A 25,433-nucleotide genomic window follows, 5' to 3' on the forward strand; every position below is an offset into this window, starting at 1 on the left:
TTGACTACACCCTAGTAGTGTTTTCTCAGAAATACGGTCAGAACCGCCCTTTTTTGGCAGAAGCGAAGTCCAAGACTTGCAGAAATGATGAGAACGGTTCGTGATACTTGTGAGGTTTTCTTGCTGTATAGATCACAGTAATGCCGGCTGATTTAAACGTGGCATTTACTTTCGCTTACGGGCCCGATCAGTCCTCTCCAGCATACCCCAGATCCACGGCCTGGCAGCATTCAGTAAGCAAGCTGCCACTCCCTGGAGGCCCCTCCACACACATGTGCTTTACAGCTTATGTCCCACGGTCCGAGCCCGACTAGCACTCTCTTTAACCATTTCCCCCATTTCCCACAACAGTTGGGCATCTGAACAATGTATTATTCTAAGACGGCCTTGTTTGACTGAGGGCACTCTCACACCCAAAGCAAGAAGCTAATTTACTACCGAGGTCAAACAAGTAACCACTAAACCTGGGTGTGGTGTCGTATACTAACAGAGGAAGCTACCAAAGGCTTTCATAGCTTTTATCAACAGCCTAACAGCCTATTTCTGCTGACACTCTACTTTAAGTAGATTTTAAGTATTCACTTACGAGGAAGAGATATTGATTACTATTCTCACAAATCAGTTAAATGTTGCACAGCAATTACTACATGGACTTAACTATTACCAGCCTTAATTTAAGAAAAAAAATCTCTTCCTTTATCACTCTGCTGCCCCGCCCACAACTCTCAAATTCATTACAAGAATCAAAATCAGTTCTTTTGCTGATGTACTTGGGTTTAAGAATAGCAGACTGTATTTTCCTTCCTTAAAATAAATGACCTGAGAACTCAGAGGCTATTCAGCAGCAAGAAATATGAAGCTTGGCACATACTAGTTATTCAATAAATATTTGTTTAATGGGTGAATGGAAATTCCTTGTGGCTTTACTCATGCTGGGTCACACTCTCAAGGCCGGCTGAGACCGTGAGGATGTGTGTGAGTGTGCAATGAACTGTGCGTGCCCATGACGGCTCTCTCCCTAAGCATGGTTTTCCTTTCACCACTGATTTCCACTTGTAAATAATTATTACTGACAGTGAGGGTTGACAATAAAAAGACGTGACTTTTGAAAGATGGCTCTACGGTAACCCCCTTACCCACGGTTTATCTTTCTGCAGTTTCAGTGACCCATGGGCAACTGTGGTCCTGAAGGAGATGATCCGCCTCTGACATAGGGTCACAAGGTCAATGACAGCTTAACCCTACATTGCAGGCCTTTGTCATTCACCTCACTTCATCTTCTCATGGAGGCATTTTTATCATCTCACATCATCATCAGAAGAAGGGAGTGTACAATCATGAGATATTTTGAGAGTGGAAGCCCACATTCACATAACTTTTATTACACTTAAAACTGTCCTATTTTTACAGTCGTTAATCTCTTACTGTGCCTCCTTTATAAATTAAACTTTGCACTGGTATGTACATATAGGAAAAAACCAGGGTATACAGGGTTCTGTGCTCTCAGCGGTTTCAGACACCCCCTGGGCTCTGGGAATGCATCCCCTGTGGGTAAGGGGAGAACACTGCACTTGATTTCATTCAAAGAGAAGTGAAAGAAACGAACTTCTCCAGGAGTCTCGACACCTGTACTCCAGGCTGACTTCTGCCCCCAAATGGCCCTGAGACAGCCGCTTCCTTAACGAACCTCTGACATGAAGGGAAGCTGATGGCCAGCTAAGTCACTGCTTTAAGGATATGGTTTTAAATTATTTGTTTTCCTCTCACTTTGCACATTTTTTGGAAGTGAGGATATTTATCTCTGGGTCAATTTTCCCATAGGGAAAAACATTCCTTGGCTGTTAAATAATTGGCATATGAAGTAGAATCACATATTTGTGTGTGTGTGTGTGTATAATATATATGTGTGTGTATATATATATATATATATATATATATATATAGTATATTTAAAAATTGTATATACAAAGGTGTGTATATTCATATGGGTGTGTGTGTGTTTTGTTCCTTGCAGATAAATTCTACTAACCTGGCAAGCTGTTTTACCCCTCCAGCCCCACAATGACTAATGCGATTGCAGTGATGCATTTGACAGCTGTCAGTGTTGATAATCTGGAAAATAATCCAGTAGCATAATGTGCTATCAATTATAATATTTATGAAAATGTTTCTCCTGTATTTGTAAGACCTTGTCTAACTGACTTCAGCCTTGATTAGGGAAACTCTCATCTTACTAGCTCTTTTCAGTGTGACTCTGCTACTCAGAAAGCCAGAGGCCCCCCCACCCCCCACCCCAGCATTAACACAAGAATGACCCAACTGAGATACAGTGATTATTCACATTACCTTATCCGATGATAAATTCCGGTTAAAATGGGAGAAACGTCTAAACTCTTCTTTACATTTGCCAGTCTTTGTTATGTGCCTTAGAAATGACCCCTTAAATAACCTTACATCCTAGCTAGACGTTAGGATCCTAGTGACTAGAGTTACCCCAAAATCGAGGTATCAGTACTTCTGAAACGACAGTATTCCAAAAAAGATGAAAACAATATACAAGCCATAAAAGGACACCACACTTATGTTACCCCATCATAAAGCAAGCAGTATATTAAAATCTTAAAAGAATACTTCAAATGTTTAAATTTCCACTGACACCTAAGGTCACCTTTTGTACTTTCAAAATTTAATCTCAAATGATCCGGAGTCTTTTCTCCAAGGAAACAAAAGAGCGGCAAGCTTTGCTCTGTTTTCTTCGATCTGAGTGCTGTTCCCAAGCTACAGGTCTCACGACCGCCAACTCTTCAACTGTCATCATGACACCGTGACAGACAATGTCAGGAAAACACTGCTGTCTAATGAGGGATACTTAGGCTTTAAACAAAACCGAAAAAGAGAGCACTCTGAATCTTCAAGACTGACTTTTCTCTTCTTAGAAATTGCTAAGGGTAAGTTCTGCTACCAAAGAAAAAAATAAGTCAAGGTAAATGTTTAAGCTGATTAAAATTTTATAATGTATCAGGTGTCTGCACTGGTTCCTTCTGAAAAGATGATACACTTGTCAAGGACCAATCACTGTTCTCTGGTAAGTTCCTTTTTTATTAGATTTCTTTATGCAATCCAGAGGGGCAGAAACTAGATATTTAAAAACAAAGTTTTTTTGGACTGGAGATTTTAAGTCTAAAATACATGTGTTTTTAATTTAGGATACAGCACAGATCTTAATTAAGATGGGAATATGCAAATAAGAAATTCAAAATGCAATTATTCTTTAAATATTGTTTCCATACTCTGATCCCCAGACAAATAAAACAAATGCTAGTCAATGAATGGGCTGAATACAAATCAAAAACACATGCTCTGTATATTTAATAGATGGATATTTAATGTAAATTCTAGTTTTGCTAAAATATATCACTTAGCACTGACCACTTTATGTAATACACAGTTACGAGTTAAGATATTTCATTTTTTAAGTTTTTATTTATTTGTTTTGAGAGAAAGAGAGAGCGTGAACTGGGGAAGGGCAGAGAGAATCCCAAGAGGGTTCTGTGCTGTTAGCACAGAGCCCGACTTGGGGCTCAATCTCATGAACAGTGAGATCATGACATGGGCCAAAATTAAGAGTCGGACGCATAACTGACTGAGCCACCCGGGTGCCCCAGGCCTTTTCTTTTTAGAACAAGGAGTTGAACATTAATATTTTGGCACAATATCTACTGAACATTTGGTTGGTACATTTGACCTGGTTAGTAAAGAGGATCTGCATGTATCCCTCATTTAAAAAATCTATTATTTAAAAAGATTGTGGTAAAATACATATAAGTTACCATTTAGGGGTACCTGGGTGGCTCAGTCGGTTAAGCTTCCAACTTCAGCCCCAGTAATGATCATGCAGTTTGTGAGTTCCAGCTCTGCATTGGACGCTGTGCTGACAGCTTGGAGCCTGGAGCCTGGAGCCTGCTTTGGATTCTGTGTCTCTCTCTCTCTGCCCCTCTCCAGCTCGCACTCTCTCTCTCAAAAATGAACATTAAAAAAAAATTTTTTTAAGTTACCATTTAAACCATCTGACGTATTAAAAATTTTTTTTTAATGTTTATTTTTGAGAGAGAGAGCATGTGCAGGGGAGGGGCAGAGAGAGAGAGAGGGAGACACAGAATCTGACGCAGGCTCCAGGCACCGAGCTGTCAGCACAGAGCCCGACGTGGGGCTCGAAGGCACAAACGGCGAGATCATTACTGGAGCTGAAGTTGGATGCCTAACTGACTGAGCCACCCAGGTGCCCCTAAAGCATTTTAAAGTGTATAGTCCTATGGCATTAAGTATATTCACACTGTTCTGTAACCATCACTACCATCCACCTCCAGAAAAATGGAAACTCTCTTTCCATCGAACGACTCCCCGTTCTCCCCTTCCACCAGCCTCTGACAACCACCATCTACTTAATGTCTATATGAATTTGACTATTCTAGCTCTTAATAAAGTGGAATCATACAGCATTTTTCCTTTTGTGATCGGCTTATTTCGTTTAGCATAATGTCCTGAAGGTTCATCCGTGTTATAGCGTGGGTCGCTCAGAATCTCCCTTCTCTTTTAAGCCTCAACAACATTCTACTGCATATACACACTGCATTCATTTGTCAGTGGCCACAAGGGTTGCTTCTGCCTCTGGCTATTGTCCACAGTGCTATGAACACGGCTGTACAAATACCTGCTCAAGTCCCTGCTTTCAACCCTTTTAGGCATTTACCCAGAAATGGAATTTCTGGATCATACGGTAATTCTATTTTTAGCTTTTTGAGAGAACTGCCGTACCATTTTCTGTAGTGACTGTACCGTTTCACAATCCCACCCAGAGGGCACAGGGATTCCAATTTCTCCACATCCTTACCGACGCCTGTTAATTTATCTTCTTTGGATAGCAGCCATTCTAGTGGTGTGAGGTGATAGCTCATGGTGGTTTTGATTTGCATTTCTCTAGTGATTGGTGATGTTGAGCATCTTTTCATGTGTTTATTCACCATTTGTTGATCATCTTTAGAGAAATCCCTATTCTGGTCCTTTGCACATTTTATTTTTTTAGTGTTTATTTTTGAGAGAGAGACAGAGTGCGAACAGGGGAAGGGCAGAGAAAGAGGGAGACACAGAATCCGAAGCAGGCTCCAGGCTCTGAGCTGTCAGCACAGAGCCCAACGCGGGGCTCAAACTCACGAAGCACGAGATCATGACCTGAGCTGAAGTCGGATGCTCAACCGACTGAGCCACCCAGGTGCCCCTGTATTTCTTAAGTAACACAAAGAACAGCTGTCATTATGCGTTATAACAGGGTGACACGGGACGATGTGCTGGAAAAGGGTCTTAAGTAGAATCTCAAACCGATGGCATAATGAGAACAAAGTCATTACTTTAAATCCTGTGCAGGTCAGACAGATGCTGTCTTAATGACACCTGTAATACACATAATGTAAGTAGCTCAGCGCCTGGCCAAAAAAAGTGCCCAGCAAATGTTGGCCATTCTTTTTTATCCTCCTCTCAATTATATTTGATAAACCCTGACTGATTTATGAATACAGAGGAAAGGCCTATTCTGTAGAAAGTATACTTTCCTATTGGTCACAGGAGAACAGAGTTAGGAGCTGGGTTGGAACACAACTTCACAGTTAATGCTGGAAACCAGCTCCAAATCTAAGTCCTCTCGACATGTAAGTTACATACAATGAGATTGGAAGGGTAACAATAGAAATTACCACCAATATCTTTGATGCCCTAATTTAGGCCTTTATTGATAAGCATTTGTAATAAAAGTTAGTCTTGTTGTAATTATTTAATGTATGTGTACATGACCTTGCTCATTTTGTGAGCTTAAACCTAAGGTGTCTATATTATGTGGGAAAGGTCGTCTAGCTAAAAGTTGCTTGATACAATGGGAAAAAACGTACCAAGCTCCTCTAATCCCGTCTTCATGAAAGTACACAGAGGATCCGACCCACGAGGTTCCTTCTCAGCCCTACTTCCAATTCAGCACAGGAGTTGTCCCCGCAGCACAGACTTGGAAAATGTCAGGTCACACGTACAGTTAAGCATGTGGGTGCTTATAATAAACGATTAATTAAATGGCTTAAGAAATCGCTGAGGGAGTAAAGGTCTTCAGATTAAAAGCACCAGTGTAACAGCTCCTGGTGCTCACATGTAACTAGCTGTTCTTAATTTTCTACAGCTTTCCATTGTTCAAAAATTTCTTAGGCATAAAATAAATTGAGCTCCACCAATGTGTGATGTCTGCTCCATTAATGTTGTGGCAAGTTCCTTTCCATCTGTACTTTGATCGGAATTGAAAAGAAAAGAGAATCATCCAAGGAAGGGCAGTGCTAGTCTCTTACAGACCACACAGAATTACATATTTCAAAGAAGAATTTTTTTTGGTGGAATGTACATTTTGAAGGAAGGATATGCTGGATATTATGTGTTTTATTATTTTTGTTTTGTAAGGAATCTATCTTTTATCTGAATATTTTCCTGTAGGACTCAATCCTCTGGTATCTCTCCGTATGTTTTGAGAAAGAAGTTAGGAGACAACATGTCGTAACACATTTTGGAGTTAAGCAAGCCATAAAACAATATTAAGCCTAATTTCCTCTAAAGTAATTATCTGTAAATATAACTTTTAAAGAACCAGAAAGAAATTCCCTACACTGGCCCTGAGATTTATATTAGGCCAAATTAAAAAAAAAAAAAATTGAATAGGAAAATTAGAAAAATGTGTTTTAATCACATGATTAAATGTGTAGCGCGAAGTGATGACTAATTAACATATAAAAAACCCTGGTTCCGGCAAACAAGAAGAAAGCGAAATCTGTGACAGTTACTCTAAGTGGGGTCTATGGACTTTTGTTACCTGCCTGCTACAAGTACGGGAAGTCCCACAGAAATCTGGTGCTACCCTACTACTTTCACTGTGTTGTGCAAGAAGACTGGCCCACAATGATCTGGAAAACAAGCTATGTAAAAAACACATACTAGTCTTTCACTCCAGGCAATCTGAGGACCACTGGTCTATAGTAACAAAATTCACCAACCAAACTCCTGCCCTGAGTTTCCATTTTAAAGACTGAAAACTAAGACACCCAAGTTATAAGCGTTCTATGTTGTTTTGTTGTCCTGTCTTTATACGGACTGTTTCCATAACAGGGAGGAGACTGACTTTGGGGAAGTACAGTGATAATTCTAAAGCAGGAAAAAAGAAATTACAGAGATAATCTCCCAAGTTTTTCATTCATTCAAGCAATAAGCACTTGCCGTGTGCTGGACCCTGCATGTTCAGGATGACGTCACCAAGATAGAATGAGGGGACATCCCAGCCCTTTGGAAACTCGATGTCTAATGAGAAGCAGTGTTTTCAGGTACTTTCCCCTTGCGCTACAGATGCGAAAGTAATCATGTTTAGGGAAACAAATATATTTTATATATATATGAAGTGAGATGCCTGGACAAATTCATAAACCAACACTAGAGAACAGTGAAAACAATTAAAGTACAAAATGTGCCAAAACAGACCCTAATTATCATTTCTAGATGACACAAAAATCCCGAGGACGTTATAGGCATCACAAAGTTGCCTGTGCAGTTGATTGAAAAACAAACCCCCCAAACCTACAACATACTTAGAATCCTCCTCAAGGATTATTTTTCTTCAACATCAGTAGAGTACAGTTAACAGGGAGATGCTTCTTTAATCGAGTGAATCAAGGTGTGATATAATAATGAGAATCTTTGTCAGAGTCTTTCCTTATAAATACTAACACACCTACTACAAGGGAATTTTATGAGGGACATGCCACGTAAGAAGGTCTCAAGGTATGTGGTGCAGAAATTATGTGACAGGTAAAGGTGCGGCAGGCCAGCCTGAGGTTCTAGGTTCTTCTACTTGGATGTCTATGCAGGCAGCATACCCCTCTCTGAAGTGGGGCTTCCGGTGCAGGCCGAGCCGACAGATAAAAAGCAGACTGTTAAGGGTCTGCACGTAGCAGGCAGAGCTGGGGCTGCAGCAACATCAGTGTTCTAAAAGCCAGTGTTTAAGTTCCCGATGACCCCAGGGCTTCATGTGTATTGCACTGGCAATAAACTGACCAGACTGATTCTTCAGGAAACACTGCTATTCCTTTTTTCCTTCAAGGAATTCAGGAATGTCAGCCCACTGGGCAGGACTCTCTCTGGTTAAAGGTTCTCACTTAGAAACTTAGCTGGAGACCAAGTTTCAAGAGCAAAGTAAAAGACTTAATACAAGCAATGCAGAGACAGGAAAACGCTAATCTCCTACAACACAGGGGGGCTGTCATGAGGCCATCACCAGGCAGATGGCTGACAGGACAAAAATTCCATGTCACTAAAGCCAAGCCCACTCTGATAGCTGTCTGATATCCTGACCTAAGCAGAGAACAACCAAGATGGGTAAGTAGAACTGTTTTTTAATGGTATTGACTTGCATACCTGACATTCTTTTTAGCCCTATTTTTAAAGCTCAAACCCAGGGCACAGCAAATATGTGAGAATACAGTAGGGGCTGGGCTCCCTTGGTCTCCCTGTCTGCCTGCTCAGACCTCAGGCCGTGGGTCTGGTCGCTGACCCCACCTCCTTCCAGACCAGGCTCTAGCCAAGCAGAGAGGCCAGTGACTCTCACCCTGAAACTCTGATAGGACAATCTGAACCCAGCTGCCCGCACTACCTCAGATGAATCCGAGCTGGAAAGGCTCTGCTCTCAAACAGAACACAAACACTGACTGCTTCTACAAGCCTGGCATCAGTCAGCGCTTGTGCTGAATTCAGTTCAACATTCACTGAGCGTGTCTTCTGTACCAGGCCCGGTGCTGGACGTTGCAGACGCACAGACACACCACACACAGACACATAGACAGACAGACACGCGCACACACACACACACACGCGCGCGCACACACACACACACTAAAGTAGCTCTCGTCCCTCTCTGAGAGTCAAAGTCCCTCTCCTCAAGGGCTTACAGTTTAGTTGGAGGCATCGACACAATATGCAAATGCATGAATGTATTTCAGATCATGGTGATAAGGTCAATAAGGAAAATCCTGCTGGAAGACCTAGTCCCTAACAAACAGACATTCAGGAATGAGAAGAAATGCTGAAAGAAAATACGCAAACATTTTTAATCACCAAATTTCCATACCCCTCTGAACCCACGCCTCCCCTGGTGTAAGGGTTAAGGCAGGTAATTGCTAAATTCCTTCCCAACTCAAAAATGCTATGATACTTGGCTTTAACAAGAACATTTTCTACTGAACTTAACCAGTTCCATTAAGTAGTTCAATAGCTCTGGCTTAAAGATAACTAAATAGCATTAAAATTTCAGTAAAGCAAAAAAAGGCTATAAGGAGATGAACAACTAACTTATGTGCAGCATAAGACTTCTTACATAACCAAACGAAACATGAACACCCATTGGAAAGTAAGAAATGGGAATTTCCAATGCAATTATTAAAAACTATTTGTTAGATTCCTTTGCATGCACTAGATTTTCAGTTCCCAAAACAATCTGACACATAATACGTGCTCAGTAAATATTTGTCGAACAAAGAAGTTCAATCTAACCCAAATCAAGAAGCCAGTTACAACACTGAACTCTCCAAACAGTGTGCGAGGTTTACAGTGAAGGCATTACCTACCTGTGGTAAAGACACAATGACTGTGGGAACCGTATTACCTTCTTGGAAGGCAGTTGAAATGCCCATCTTTTACCTAAAAAGGTCCAAATCCATTTCAAAACCTGGTAACTATCCAAAGAAATAATCAGACAAGTGTCCAACAATGTATGCATAAAAAACTATGGAGGGGGCGCCCGGGTGGCTCAGTCGGTTGGGCGTCCGACTTTGGCTCAGGTCATGATCTCGCGGTCCGTGAGTTCGAGCCCCACGTCGGGCTCTGCGCGGACAGCTCAGAGCCTGGAACCTGCTTTGGATTCTGTGTCTCCCTCTCTCTGCCCCTCCCCTGTTCGTGCTCTCTCTCTCAAAAATAAATAAACGTTAAAAAAAAAAACCTTCTGTGCATCAAAGGACACTATCAGCAAAAGGTGAGGACCAACACAAAGAATGGGAGAAAATATTTGCTAATCGTATATCTGATAAGGGGTTAATATACAAAGAACCCCTATAATTTAATAGCAGAAAAACAAATAATCTGATTAAAAATGGACAAAGGACTCAAACAGACATATCTCCAAAGATGACATATAAATGGCCAACAAACATATGAAAAGATGCTTAACAGCACTAGTCATTAGAGAAAGGCAAATCAAAACCACAGTGAGATACCACTTCATAACACTAGAATGGCTACTATCAAAAGAGCATAAACTAGTAAGTGTTGGTGAGGACGTGGAGAAACTGAAACCCGTGCATGCGGGAGTGTGAAACGGTACAACCGCTATGGAGAACGGCACGGAGGTGCCTTAATAAACTAAACATAGAATTACCATGTGGTCCATCAATCCCACTTTTGGGTATATGCCCCAAGGAAGTGAAAGCAGGGTCTCAAAGAGATATTTCCAAACTCATGTACCTAGGGCCGTTATTCACAATAGCCAGAGATGGAAGTCAATGACTGCCGATGAGTGGATACACAGAGTATGGCATATATCCATACAATGGACTGTCGTTCAGCCTTAAAAATGAAGGAGATTCTGTCACATGCTACAACATCAACAAACCTTGAAGATATTACGTTAAGTGACATAAAAAGGCAAATATTGCAGGATTCCATTTATATGAGGCATCTAAAGGAGTCAAATTCATATGTACGTATGTACATATTTACTTAAATTCCAGTATAGTTAACACACGTCCTATTAGTTTCAGGTGTACAATATAATGATTCAACAATTCTATACATTACTCCGTGCTCATCATGGTAAGTGTACTCTTAACAGCCTTCACCTATTTCACCCATCCCCCACCCTAAAGGAGTCAGATTCTTAGAGACAGAAATGCAACGATGGGCGATCATCAGGGTCTGGAAGGAAGGGGGATGGGGCGTTACTGTTTAATGGCCACAGTTTCAGTTTTTGAAGACAAAAAGTTCTGGGTATTTGTTGCACAACACAAGTGTACTTAACACTACTGAGCTGCAGATTTTAAAATGGTTAAGATGGCAAAAAAAAGGGGGGGGGTGGGAAGGGTTATATTTTATAGTGTGCGAATTATACCCCCAACAAAAGTTAAGTGAAACATTTTAAAAAGCAAGTTACACAACCATTTGTAAAATAAAAGCGTGTGTATAGAACAGAAATGAAATGTAAGAATCTACTGAAAAATGTTAACAGTGTTTGTATTACAGGTGAAAAAGAAGTCTGTAGTTTCCCACACTTTCAGACTTTTCTTCTGGAGAAAATGTAATTACCTTGATATACAAAAAACAGGGCGTGGTCTCTATTAAGGGGCAGAAACAAGAAAGCTGATACCTGGGCTGGAGTGCTTGTAGTCACGGGGGACGGCGATTCACTAACTTTTGCCTCAGTCGGGGAAGCGGCGGACCCCTGCGAGTCCTGGCTGGCTGGCTGGTCTGGAGACAGAGCATCACTGCTGTCTTCGTCAAATGAGAAATCGCCCTGAGTTTGAGGATAGTCCTCCTTCCCAACGCCTAAAGAAAGAAATGATTTTCAACTTAACTTGACCTTGGAACACCAAGCTTACAATGATAAAGAAGGAGAAACAATGTTTAGTACAAGAACTTAAGAAGCTGGTTTAAAAAAAAAAATTGATGGGGCTCCTGGGTGGCTCAGTCGGTTGAGCGTCCGACTTCGGCTCAGATCATGATCTCACTGCTCGGGAGTTCAAGCCCTGCACTGGGCTCTGTGCTCACAGCTCAGAGCCTGCCTCGGATTCTGTGTTTCCCTCTCTCTCTGCCCCTCCCTGACTCATGCTCTTTCTCTCCCTCTCTCAAAAATAAACAGTAAAACATTAAAAAAAATCGAACATAATGTACTTCCCAGAGGAAGGACACACCAGTCACTACCTATGATGAATACTTGGGGAAGAAAGTCAGATCAGATCAGTCTGAATCAGATCAAGCCTTTGGATCCAACTACCAGTTTCAGGAAATACAGAAGACAAGAAAAGTTTTTAATGACACTGGGAATGCTAATGCATTCAGTAAAATCCAGAATGTGGGCATGGCTAGAGAACAGAAGGCTTTTTCACCAACGAAGTAAGAAAAGTTAGAAGACCCACCCAGGAGATTAAGATTTAAGAGCTGTATCAGCAAAGACAAGGTGTGAACCTCGCTTGGACCCTGATGTGGAACACGAGTGTTAAAAAACATTAAGAGGCATGGGAGAAAACGGAGCTATGGTTCGGTATCTGTGGATGAGTCCCATTTCATGGAGAGGCCCAGTTACGCTGATGCCTTGCCTTTTGGGGCCCATTTCTTTGGGACTGAATGGAATCATCATTGAATGTACTACTTAGAATTACTGACTACAAACTGCCTGAGATTTAAACCCATACTCATGCAAAATATGAAGTCCCCAGAGTAATGGAAACAAGACTAGTTTTTACAGCAGGATATTAACTTTTCAAAATTGCTTGCTGAACAAGCGGTATTATTATTTTTTCTGCTAAAACTTGTGCCAGAATATAAAGTGTGCGTGGTGAGGAAACATTAGTAACTATGATAAGATCAGGATAAAATGGACAAATTTTACCATTCTTAATAAATACATCTGTCCTCATGTGCTACTTACGTTGTTGAACTAACACTGAACAAGATATTCATCTTTCCTAGAAGTACACAGAATTAAGTAATGAAAAATCTGTAAGGATCTTAAACAACACAACAGAAATTAAATAGTATAATGAGTAAGTTGAATTAAGAAAACGTCAGAATGAGGGGCGCATGGGTGGCTCAGTCGGTTGAGTGTCCAACTTCAGCTCAGGTCATGATCTCACGGTCCGTGAGTTCAAGCCCACGTCGGGCTCTGTGCTGACAGCTCAGAGCCTGGAGCCCCTTGGGATTCTGTGTCTCCCTCTCTCTCTGCCCCTCCCCACCTGTGCTCTGTCTCTGCTGAAAATGAATAAACATTAAAAAAAAAAAAAAAAAAAGATGTCAGAATGAAATTGGAACTTAAGGACAGAAACCTCAGACGTGACAAGAGGAACTTCTGTGTTAACTGGTAAGAGATGCTTCATCTACCTTATTACATAAAAAACAAACAAACAAAAAATCCCAAGAATAACGGGAATTGGTGCAAGTATTAATCGATTTCTAATTCACCCAGAAAACAATACTCATGATCGGTGCTGGCTTTTTTATTTTAATGTTTTTTTTTATTTTAAGAGAGCGAGAGAGAGCATGTGCACGAGAGGGGGAGGGGCAGAGAGAGAGGGGGAAAGAGAGAGAGAGAGAGAGAGAATCCCAAGCCGACTCCACACCGACAGCACAGAGCCTGACGTGGGGTTCGATCTCATGAACCAGGAGATCATTACCTGAGCCAAAATCAAGAGTCGGACTCTTAAGTGACTGAGCCACCCAGGTGCCCCTGGTGCTGGCTTTTTAAATTAAATTTGTTTGAAACTTCCAAGTTTCTCTTTCTCCCAGAAATGGTAAATTTTTAGAGTCTTGCCTATAATTGCTTCCTTAACACTGGAGTCTACAGGAAGGATGTTTTTCTCTACCAGCTCCATAGGACCAGGTCTTTGAGCAATCTTTTCATTCAGATCATCCGCTAGTCGAGCTCTTTTCAACTTCATCTGAGTAGCCTGCAGGGATGGTTCTGCAAATGTTTCTAAAAGAGGAAACATAGTTTTAACCATTACTTGAATTACTCGGTTCCATAACGTTACTTCTGGCCAACTGAATCTAATTTAATTTAAACTGGGTTAAACATATTTATGTGTTCTCAACACACTGATGGAAAGAGAAGTAGGCTGTTTAAGAATGCTGTAGTGTACACTGTATATTTTTAGTCCTGGATACTTTATACTGTCTATATAATGCCCTTAGACGCAAATTAACATGAACTCGAGCCAAAAATGTGGTACTGCTCTTGTTCATTTACGGTGAGAGGATCACAGTCACATTTGTTAGGGATTGGGAGGTCTGGAGGATGAACACGAGGGATGTGGTCCATCCGTGGCCCAAGAAGTGTCCAGGTGTGATCTGGCTTCACTGCAAAGTCAACTGCGAGACGTGGCACTGTTCTCTTACTTAGTTAGGTCCTAAAGCTTCTCTGCAGGAGCCAAAGGAAGAGCCAGAATCAAATTCTTGGGTTGATCCTTGTGTGTCTCAGTCAATCATCCTCACTAAGAATCTGGGTTTATTTCTGGGTATATAACCTTGGAACATTCAATTACATAGTCCTATGTCATAAAGATAGATGTCAATGGTCATAGAGAAGGCTCGGCTCATCTACTTGCAAACAGGAAGTTGTACAACAAATGCAAAAGTAACGTAAGTATCCTAGCTCATTCATCTGGGTAACTGTGTCAATGACTTGGCTTCTGGTACCTCTCATTAACATTTTATTACATTGTTCTAAATAATGTTTAGAAGTGATTAAAAACATGGTGAGATGTTAACCCCAAATTCTGAGTTGACAGTTGCCTGCCAGTTAAATTATATAGCAGAAGGTCTTTTAATGAAAATCCCCATAAATAATCTCAGGATTAACTGATGTTCTCTTTTTAGTGGGTACAATGTCCTGGCTGAAGCCCAAAGCACACCAAAAGCCCACGGCCCGTGAATTACTCCCCAGCACATCCGAGTGCTTCTCCTTCCACCAGCTGAATTACATGCTTACCAAAACTCAACCTTGATGGTCCACAAAACAGTTCATATCATTTCATATCTGCTGTCAACACATAATTTAACTACATCTTATAGGAAAATGATAAACTTCAAAAATAAGACTATTTCTTGGGAACCTAAGTTAAAGCCTTTGGAATGATTTGATAAAGGTGGGTTATTACAGAATAAGTCACTGTCAAATTAGGGCAATTAACAACTAAAATATTTGGGAAAAAATTATAAAATCTAGGATTTTCCAACTCAGATTGCTTTTCAAGTGTCTTTATGTTGTTTTTTCCACCCTAAATGGAAATTGTAGATGACGTATGATAGCTGTGCTTCATGCAAGAAAGATGATGTGAACTCCATTCACTTCCCTAATGAGGGCCCTGGTCTTAAATCAGAGTATTGGTAATAAATGCACATTTCTGTAAGTGAAGATAACATGTGTGACCTCTCATTTTTAACATTTTCCTGTATAACCTTAGGCTGTGGCCCCCATCTTATTACATAAACCACTTCTAACCACACAGGAAGATGACAGGTAGAGAGAATGAGACCATGCAAATCACTCTTAGGGTGATTTTAAATGCTGTTGTTAAGGTCTAGGTAGGACAGTCTTCTGCCTTTCTCCTTTCTCCCATCAACATTTCCATATCAGGAATATGTCTGGAATGAAAATATCCCGAAAGTAAATAATTAGACGCTGGGATTTTGGTATGTTTCTGTTTTTGGTCTTGTGATCTCCTCATCTCCACGATGCTGAGGTTAGATTTTAGCTGAACTTCAGAAAAATAATTTAGACTTTTGCCTGCCAAACATCCAATTCAATCAAAATTGGGGTAATGTTAAGATAAGTTGGGGGGTTTGAAGTTATTTTTTAAAATTACAAATGATATATATTCTTTCTTTAAAAATCCCAACTTGAGAACAGATACTAAAAAAACATCACTTACGGGACGCTCATGCACATAGTTGGGTTTTTAACCATTGGGTAATCTTTTCTTCTTCTTCTTCTTCTTCTTCTTTTTTTAAAGCAAATATGATTCTTTTTGATAGTTAAATGTATTTGCTTTGGTTTTAATTATATTAATAAAGCCTGTTACAATTAGAAGGCAAGGTGAAACAGACAGCATTGTTCCTTCAAAAATGTCCTTTATAAGTCAAGGTATTTTTAGGTGCAGAAGGAGCCCCGTCCCCAGTTACTTACCACCACAATTGCTTCCTGAAGATTCACTTAACCCTGACATTTTTTGGTAGCTGTTTCTACCCTACCACTTGAGTTCTGGAAAAGCTTTTTTAGCCCAATGGACTTCTGAGAACACACTAAGAGTAGTGGAAGGCATATACCCGTCACTTCCCACCCCAGATATGGAGATAGTCACATAATCATAGATTCTTTGGATTAGAAGAGACCCTACTTGGGGATGCAGATACCAACTTGCTACTTGGAATTTGTTTACAACATCCTACTGTGGTGTCATCCTGTGCTTCGTCCCCACCACAACAGCCTGTTTACTGCCATCGAGCCCTTTTCACAATCTGTAATTCATTTGTTTTGCCTGTTTATTATCTGTCCCTGCTACTAGATTGTAAACTTCATGAAAGCAGGCACCGATCTGGCTCATTTGCTGGGTCTCTGGGGTCTAGTTCACTGGCCAATGAATGACCACCTCAAATGAGCATAACCATATTGCTTCTGGAAGAGTTTTAAACATGTCTGACCTTCAGAATATTACTCCTTATGATGAGCGACAATCTAATACTTTATAATATCAACCTAATTCTAATACTAACTCTATCATTAGACCAGAGGAGTAAGTATAATATTCCTACTTGAGAAGGGTCTCTGAATCTTTGTGAGAAATTTCCAGATTCTTTCTGTATCATCTCAGGGTTTAACACACTCAAGACTATCACGGGGTCAAGCTCCTAGTCCTTGCTTAATAAATCAGTCTGAGGAACAAAACAATGAAAGAACACGTACTCAGGAGCTTATGCGGGGCGGGGGGGGGGGGATACTTTCAAGAATGCTCTGTCTTTAGACAGAAAAACATTCTGGTATGAGTCATGTGTCTCACTAGAGACAGAACAGAACTGTCCCTACCAGCTTCACAAGTGATGAAGCTAGACCACTGAGGAAATCCGGTGGGCTAAGTGGAAAGTATTTATATTAATGGTCAGATCAAGCTGGACTGTTGTGGGTACGTAACGACAAACAAAAGATGTTAGGTGTGGGCAGTGCACCAGGTAGATATAACAGGGTCCATCCAGATAGGTGAAAATCTAGGGTTACACTTGTGGCCACTGTACCCTTTATGACTTAATGGGAAAATATTCCTCACTGATGAAGAAATCCTCTGGACCAAAAATGTTTTTCCAGAACAGATGGTAGAGACATCTACAGCACCAGTTGGTGGGGCAGAGTCAGTTCATCAATTGGTTATTTGGAGAATCAAGCCTTCCCCATGTATCTAACATAACATTTTAGCTTTGGGTCTTCATGTTGGCTATCCAATTTGGAGGATGTCAGCCTGTGGGGTAAAAAGTTATTAAGATGGGAATAAACAGCAATGGTGGAATTCTCACTTCTTTTCTTGAGAAAATGCAGCAAAATAAGCAGAAATAAACATTTTTACCTTCTAAAATGTGCATCCTGACAAGTTCAGAACGATCTGGTCGGCTCCGAATCTTATGCTTCAAAAAGTTTTCAGTCTTGAGAGAGAGAGAGAGAGAGAGAGAGAGAGAAAGAGAGAGAAGAGAAGAGAAGAGAGTGAGTCTTACTATAAATTGTTTATGACTTATTGTGGTTTTGCATTTTTCTCTCAAGGTACTCCATTTAAGTAAATTGTATACTCTTCGGTCATGATTTTGAGAAGAAAAGAGTAGCAATTAGTACTTTGAAGAGCTATTATCCAATACATAATTTAAACTGCAGCCTTCAAAACTGCACAGGCACTTGAAATGCATGCTGGCATAAAGTAAGCACTTTACAGACTTTTATTTTAAAACTTGGAAAAGGCAAAAGGCTCATAATTTGCACAGACATAGGATTTTGATCATTTAAATATCTAATAGCTACACTTCAGGTCAAGTAAAAATCCACCTAAATAACAAATTTCTTTAAAATCCTAATGTGTTTTCATTGATGAATTCATATCCTTGATCATACTTTCTTACTCAGAAAGGTTCTCAACTGAAACAATAAGGCTTTCAAATGGGTTTTATATTTTATAAGATTCTAAGAGATCATTATCGCCTTCTGGGAAAATTCCTACGGAATTTTTGGAACATGCTTATTTTCATATTGCATGATAGAAGTATTCCCTAAAGCAAAAAGAATGAATGTGCATAATGGTACTTTTAAACAAAAGTAATGAACATGAATTCGATGTGCAAATGGCATGGAAAACTCTCAAAGAATAGAGCGGAGTTGAAACACAGCAACTTCTTTAATTCAGCCAGATTCTCCTGCCCTTGGTCAAACGTACAGCTGACGCAGACCCAGTAAGGAAACCACCTAAAGATGTGTGGTTGTCGGGACACCACTTGGGCTGTCGGTCTGCTGGGGTAACAGGCGGCAGAAATACTCCATGGTTATTCTAAAACCTGTTGGTATGCCCCAGCACTGAAATGAAGAAATGCGATTTGTCCTTTATGTACAAAACCAGTTACTGGTTTTAAAAGAACAAAATTTGAACATCATGCTTTTTCTACAAACTTCCAAGATTCAACTACCCCAGAATATATAACTCTGGAAGCCACCTGTCCTGAAAATACACTGCATTTTCTCTATGGATATATTTAGGAGTAAGATTGCTACTTGCCCACAGGTACTTTAAAATACAAGAGAGAAGCAGAGAAGCAGAACCTCTGAAACTGAAATTTCTTACTCTGGCTCGTTCCAAGCTTTTTATCTGCTCATGGAATGCAGCTGGGCTCTTCAAAGCTGTGAGAAGAATAAGAACCATGTAGACAGACGAGTTAATATTTCAGCCAAACGTTAGGGTACATTATGTTGATGTTCCTTCTTAATCTTACTAGTTTGCATCTACAGTTCCATTTATTACTAGTTCCTTTAGGAGATCTGCAAAATTTGAAACCTTAGACGTTTCAGAATTAAAATCATATATTCACAAATAAAACAAGTGAACATTGAGGATAGAGTTGTACACATAATGACAATACAAGTACCAGGTCAGACTAGTTGGAGCCAACAGTTGGGCCAAATTACCATCACCAAGGGAACCGCGTGATGACTCCTTGATGGGTCTTTGCTCTGAGTGGCCATAAAAGATACCAGAAAAAGCCCAAATGTCCAGAGGACGTTTAGCCTAGGAGTGGTCTAACCTTGAACACGAGGACATGCTACACTTTCTGTCTAGCAGAGCTGAGTTACCATTCACTGAGACCCCACAATGGACATAGTCCTTCGCCCTGTGGTCAATCACAGTTATATCGTGGCTGATCGTCACCACCTCGCAAGGTAGGTATCAGGCCAAGTACAGACAAAAGGCTCAAAGTGGTTACCCAAATTCTCGAAGCCATATAGCTAAATTGTGATCAAAGTGCAATCTAAGTCTAGCATTGTGAATTAGAAGGTGTCATGATCTTTCTATTGTACCACGGTGCAACTCACCCTAAAGACCTAATGATTCTTTAATATGTTAACTACTAGTACTTTAAATATTCCAAAATCCCAGTGGGAGGATAAGCAGTGTTTTACTAAAACATCATTTACTACAGTATTTCTATCAATTATCTTTGCAAAATCTTTTGTGTGTATGTCCACCTGTAAGAACTACAGGCAGTCAGACGCTGTGCATAGGATTTGGGCTAGGTTTACATGGGCCGTCACCTCTAAAACTTGACTCTCTGGGTAGGATTATTTTCAGCTCTGGTACCTGAAGCACTGCAAAGATTCCCAGGAGACAAGCCCATACAGGTTTCTGTCTAGGGAGCAGCTCCCAAAATCAGACTAGAGCTGGCTTGGCAGTGGTGTTTTAAATATCACTGATACTATTTAATTGATTGGTTCATCACTGGGAATGTGGTAGAGAAATCTGGCAGATCCTCAAACCACCTTTTGAGTCTATCATAATACTAGATTCAAAATATTTAGATACTCAATTAATAGTAGTCCAGAAAAGTTTTATTGGGAAAAAAGTCTACTGCAGAGAACTGTTCTCATAAGCCAAAAAAAGGTAGGGAAGCATAAATTCATTTTGTAATTTCTTCTTAGTCTTTTAAAGCCATATAAATTACTTCTTCGAGAGATCAATTTTTAGACAAATATCCATATAAATAATCATAACACCAAAGCAACCACTCTTCCACCTCTAAAACAGGAAATTACCTCCAAACTTGGTGAGCAAAGGTAAGAAGGCAACAGGCAAATATTCTAGAATTAATCAACTCTAAAAAATGAAGGCCTCGAAATACCTCCAAATTATCTACTTGGGCAAGAAAGATTTTATTAATTATAAACAGAATGTGTATTAGTCCTGTAACCGAGATGCACTTAATTACAGACCAGACTGTACTGTATCAAGGATAATTAACTTGAATTAAATAAAGTAGAACAAGTTTTAAAATTAATTTTATCACGTTACTTTTGCAAGTCAAAGTAACACTGGACCTGTTAGGCAGAGAGGAGTCTGATGATTTCAAAACTAACACGAGGGCTCATGTTGGAAGTGAGAACTGATTTCAACCTAACTACCCCGTTTTCAAGGTGTTCTTTGTGTAATACAGAATTAATTCAAGCCCATCTTTTACAGTGCATCTGGTTTTCAAAATGTTCTTTGAGAGGATTCTCTTAGGCTGGCAGCGCTGATGCCCGATTTTCCGTATCAGCTCACGTGGACGCCGTATACTGACTACGTGGACACAACTGAAAGCAGAGCGCGGTCCAGGTTCTTCCCGGACGGGTGCGCTTTGTTACATCACACTGGAGGCGACAGTGACACTGAAATCTTACGTGGCATGATGCCCTGGTCCACCAGCTGTTCTCTCGTCCTCCTCTGTTGGAGCCTCAGCTGGAGCACTGTGAAAAGGAAAGGATCACCACTGAGTTTATCGGCAACTGCAGGTGCCAACTAGAGGATCCCGGAGGAGATACAACTATGCTTTATTAAACCTCTTCTACTTCATAAGCGAGTGAGGATAATACCTGGCACCGTCCAACTTGTAAAAAGAAAACCGATTTGTAGTTTCTGCCAGTTTGGTGAGCTCGGAAGTTCCCTTGGCTTCTTTTTTGTTTAGTTAGTTCATAATCTTAATTTGATGAATATAGCTAAGTATTTGTTGTTTAAATACAATGACAACATACTCTGCAAATAAACAAAAATAGTTGGCTTATACCTAAATTAAGACTTGGGAATAAAAAATTTTAACTTGTAGAAATAGAAATATGAGATTCCTTGACATTAATTGGCTTTTTTTTTTTTTTTAAAGCAACAAAAATTTATTTTAAGATTGACTTATTCGGAGAGATTTGCTCCATCTGGAACGAGTTTTAAATAGCTTTAATGAAGGCCAAGTATATAACAAAAATTAGACCTGTGAGGTATTACTAATGACCCAAAGGAAAATTTCTAAATTAAGAACTTAAAGTTTAATAATCTTTGCACAAACATCACACCATGTCTCACTCTACAAGTTCTAAAAAAAGCCAAAATCAATCGATATCTTATCTTTTTAATGAAGAGAAGAAAGAATAAATCATTAGAATTTGTAGAGAATGAAGTATACGTCACAAAATGTGAAAATCCAGTTTGCCACATTTAATAAAAAAAAAAGTTTCCCCTGTATTTCTCCAGCAGCTTCCTTTCCTAGCATCTATTTTTGTCTGGAAAACGAGCCGATCTTCACAAAAGAATTACGTGAAGTAACTTTGAAAAATACTTTCCTTGGTTTACCTTATGTTCAATTTTAAGTTTCTATTTTGATTTTTGTGGTTTCATCTATGGATGAAAACCAAGGTTAGGATTATTAAGGGTCTGAGTAAGGTTTGCCAATATGCTAAAAAAAAAAATTACCTCTATGTACTTCTGGAAGAAAGAGAGAGAATTTTCTAGCAAGGGGGTGATGGCTGGCCCGAGAGGCTAGCTCAGGCCAGTCACGCACCCAGGCTCAAACAATATGCAAATGATGGCTCCTAGTTGTAACGACCCCCTGAGATCCAAAGGCACAGGGCCCAGGGCCCTTATATCCTTTGCTTTTTGCTTGCCCTTGTGCTGGGTGCACAGCACAGTCCTAGAGACAGTTCCAAAACAGTCTAGACTGCAAAATGGCTTGTAAACACATTTTCTTATTCAATGCTAGATATGAATGTCATCCTTTACTAAATGCTGAAAAATTTTTTTTGCTTCTTTTGGGGGCCGTAGGGATCACAAAGCATCAATGACCTCCCATTTAGAACCGAAGCAACTGACCTAAGATTCTATCACATAAAGCCAAAGAAAAATTTGATGAGTCAAAAAAATACAGGCACATGTTTCTCCCAGTAAAATGGCTTGTGATACTTTGAATCAATTATGCTCTAACACAAAGATCGTTTCCCTGATAACTTACAGTTTCCTGAGGACAGTATGTTCCCATCAAGGTACTTCACTAGGAACAAAAACAGCCAAAGAGATGACCTATGAACAGGATAGCACCCAAACGGCTGCATCCTCTAACATTCTTCTGTGAATGCTAAAGCTAACACTTGTCTGAACTTGAGACGGTCATTTCAAGAGGCCGAATCCCAAGAAGAGGAATACTGAGGGGAGAAAAGGGTCAGAACCATCTCCAGTTCAAAGGCTGACACTTCTGGAACACGGTGGTCCATGTCTGCTGATGGATCTCTAGCAGTGGCAGCCTTCCTTTCTCACAAGGGGGTCCTCAAAGAAAGGTGTAAAATAGAAAGAGTAATGAAAACATCAACAGCCCCCTTCTTTGGTTTAAAACAAACAAGCAAAGCACCGTACTTGTGAGACATTGTGAGACACACGTATCAAACACGATACAGATCTTTAGGGTGCGTGGCATCTCGGGATGATGGACACATTTGCAACAGCTTCATCTGCAAACCACAGTGACAACAGTAAGCCACAGTAAGCCGTAAGCGTCTCCTGACTGCACGCGGGTCAGCAGCTCTCATGCACTTTGCTGGCAGCCCTGCCCGCCATCAGGTCTTTGACTAGACATCACATTCTCATGCTGACATACAAAGTGCGTGTGCTACCAGGAGGGTACCACACAACGTGGACGCACGTCACCGATGGTGAAGACGAAGCAAACACCAAACACAAACCACGTGTGTTTTCCATCCAGGTTCCTACGTGGCAAAACAAAGCACCTTTCTTATGCCATACTGCTTGCAGGGAGGGGAATCATCTTGCCCATCGATTCCCTTCTCATTGCCTCTGTAACCTTCCCAAGAAGCAACATCATCGTGCTACAGCGCTACTCAAAGCAGGGGAGGCGGGCAGCCTTCATCTCCTAAGAGCCACGTACTGAGTGTCCGCTCGTGACTGCACGGAACACGTGTGGGATGCACGGCCAAGGGCGGCAGGAGCAGCAACGGCCAGGAATGGAGGGTGTGTGTCGAAGCAAAGACGTGAGGAAGAACATGAATGGAAGAGGCAGAGGTACAGATGACAGTCAGGGTGTAAGCCTGATGACCCAGTCTGGCTTAGTTTTCACCTCTAACAGGAGGGGGGCGGCCCTGGACACACTGCACCGACTGTCAGGCACAACGCCCCGTGGAGAGCCTCGGGCACGTTGCCACTTTGGGTCAGTGTTAAAACACAATTACAGTATTTGCCCACATTAAATATAACCAGTCACTCACAACCTGATGGAAGCTCTTCTGAGAATTTATAAAAAGTACAAATAGGTACAGGCTCATGATTCTGGGAAACAGCAAACCTCCTTTGGGTACTTCCCACTCAGCCCATCAGTAAAAAAGTTCACGTATCATAAGCGACAACCAGTCTGCACCCCAGAGGCAGAACGTCCAGCCCAGGAGAGGCGAGGATGGAATGATGCACACAGTGTGGCTGTTCCACGGCACTGGAAAACCGGAGCTGGCAGAACCGGAAGCTGAGCCAGAGCAGCGAAGGCGCGAGGGGTCCTGAAGACAGAGGACCTGACTCTGTTAGTAATCAGAGCGCCACTTGTGGTTGTGGGATCAAGATGCTTTCTTGACTTTCTCTGGGGCCCTTATGAATCCGGCCCGGAGACCATTTTCCTCCCTTGTAGGCTCCACACTCGTACTCCCGTGGACACAGGGAAGGCCCGGCCCGCTGACCTCTGCCAGGCCTGCCGCACGGTTCTCGTTCTTAAGACAAAGGAGTAAACTGCTATCCCGGCTGGTCTCTGGAAAAGTGACACACTCTGCGTGTGTCGGTAAGACTGCACTTCTGTAGCCACGAAGGCAAGACTAGAGGCTGGTCCGGCAGGTGCTTTCTTGGGGTGGCGGTGGGTGGCCGAACAGTTGCCTAAGAAGCCAACGTCCCGGACAATGGCCTTGCGTCTGAAAAATGAACCTCAGAGTGTCCTCCCTGGTGCCGAGATGGGCGGATCAACTGAGCTACTGGGCTGACACCACAGCCTCCATCCTATTAGGAGATTAACTAAAACTGAGGGTTCTCCATAGCCACTTTGCAAATACTACACGCAAGAGAAGAAAACATGTAAATCTAGAGAATTCTGAGGGAGAAAAAACCATAGTTCCAAACAGTCAGCGAGCGGCTACATCGTTTCAGAAAACGAAGGACACGGTAATAACAGAGCAAAGAGAATTCACGTTACCATTGCTCTTATTTGAACATTTTCAAAGAATGCCTTTGTCTTTGAAAAATGTAGAAATGAAAACAATCCAACACATGATCCTGATAAGTCCTTCAGTTTAAAATTGTTGAGTTTAAACTCCTTTGATTTTCTCAACAACGGGGGGGGGTTAGATATAAAAGATACGTATCTCATTATACAGCTAGCACTGTACTCTCTGTGTAAAAGCAAATACCTCAAGTTGAGAATTCTACGACAGCTCTGTTTCCTGATGACAAGACTCACAAGAGGTGCTCAAAGGACCTCCATCAACGAAGGGAGAGGAAGTGACAGAGCCATTTGCATACTGTATGTGGCACATCTTTCTTAATTAGCCGAGTCCAAGTCTTTTATTTTTTATTAGAAGAAAAACTTTTCATCTAAGAGTCAGATATGTTCATTACACAGGCTAAGGAAATATACCAAAGGAGGAGGAAGAAACTAAGCAACAAAATCCCTGAGTATATCACCCACAGACACACAACTACTGCAACCATACTGGGGTATTTCCTCTGTCTCTTATCTAGGCCTAAGTTTGGACCCTCTGCTTCCACACATCATACCGTACATGTAATGAAAAACACTCTTATTTTAACGACTACACATTCTTTGGCGCTCACACTCCATGGTCTACTAAATATCTGCCTGTCATTTAGCACGGGGGTCGTTCCCAATTTATGCAACTATATACAATGATGCTATGGTGGAATTTTTGTGTATAAAGTTTGTTCCTTACTTCTAGGTATTTCCCTAATTCCTAGAAGGAGTAATACCTCTAGTGGTCCATAGAAGGTATGGCCGTGAAGTAG

The 25,433-nt window shown here is 41.0% G+C and overlaps 1 protein-coding gene and 1 long non-coding RNA gene across 6 annotated transcripts in view; one reads left to right on the plus strand and one right to left on the minus strand.

The window, feature by feature from the left end:
• The window catches only part of MRTFB (myocardin related transcription factor B), a 154,197-nt gene that overhangs the window by 36,941 nt on the left and 91,823 nt on the right, over positions 1–25,433 (minus strand). For 3 of the 4 annotated variants that reach the window (XM_042922457.1, XM_042922454.1, XM_042922456.1), the window contains 5 exons: positions 20,786–20,851; positions 18,699–18,754; positions 17,445–17,520; positions 13,643–13,804; positions 11,483–11,661 (listed from right to left, as the gene is read on the minus strand). In XM_042922457.1, coding sequence (XP_042778391.1) covers positions 11,483–11,661; positions 13,643–13,804; positions 17,445–17,520; positions 18,699–18,754; positions 20,786–20,851 — 539 coding nt within the window. Of the gene's footprint in view, positions 1–11,482; positions 11,662–13,642; positions 13,805–14,226; positions 14,318–17,444; positions 17,521–18,698; positions 18,755–20,785; positions 20,852–25,433 lie in introns of those variants that run through there. The other variant, XM_042922458.1, reaches the window with a different exon arrangement.
• LOC122210047 lies at positions 14,322–22,683 on the plus strand. 2 transcript variants are annotated; one of them, XR_006197895.1, is made up of 4 exons: positions 14,322–14,469; positions 17,636–17,786; positions 20,586–21,031; positions 22,194–22,683. It is a non-coding gene; the product is annotated as an uncharacterized LOC122210047 (long non-coding RNA). The 2 variants fall into 2 exon arrangements; XR_006197894.1 differs by lacking the exon at positions 22,194–22,683 and having other exon boundaries at positions 20,586–21,214.

The sequence above is a fragment of the Panthera leo genome, chromosome E3 (assembly GCF_018350215.1).
Source record: "Panthera leo isolate Ple1 chromosome E3, P.leo_Ple1_pat1.1, whole genome shotgun sequence".
NCBI classification, from domain to species: Eukaryota; Metazoa; Chordata; class Mammalia; order Carnivora; family Felidae; genus Panthera; species Panthera leo.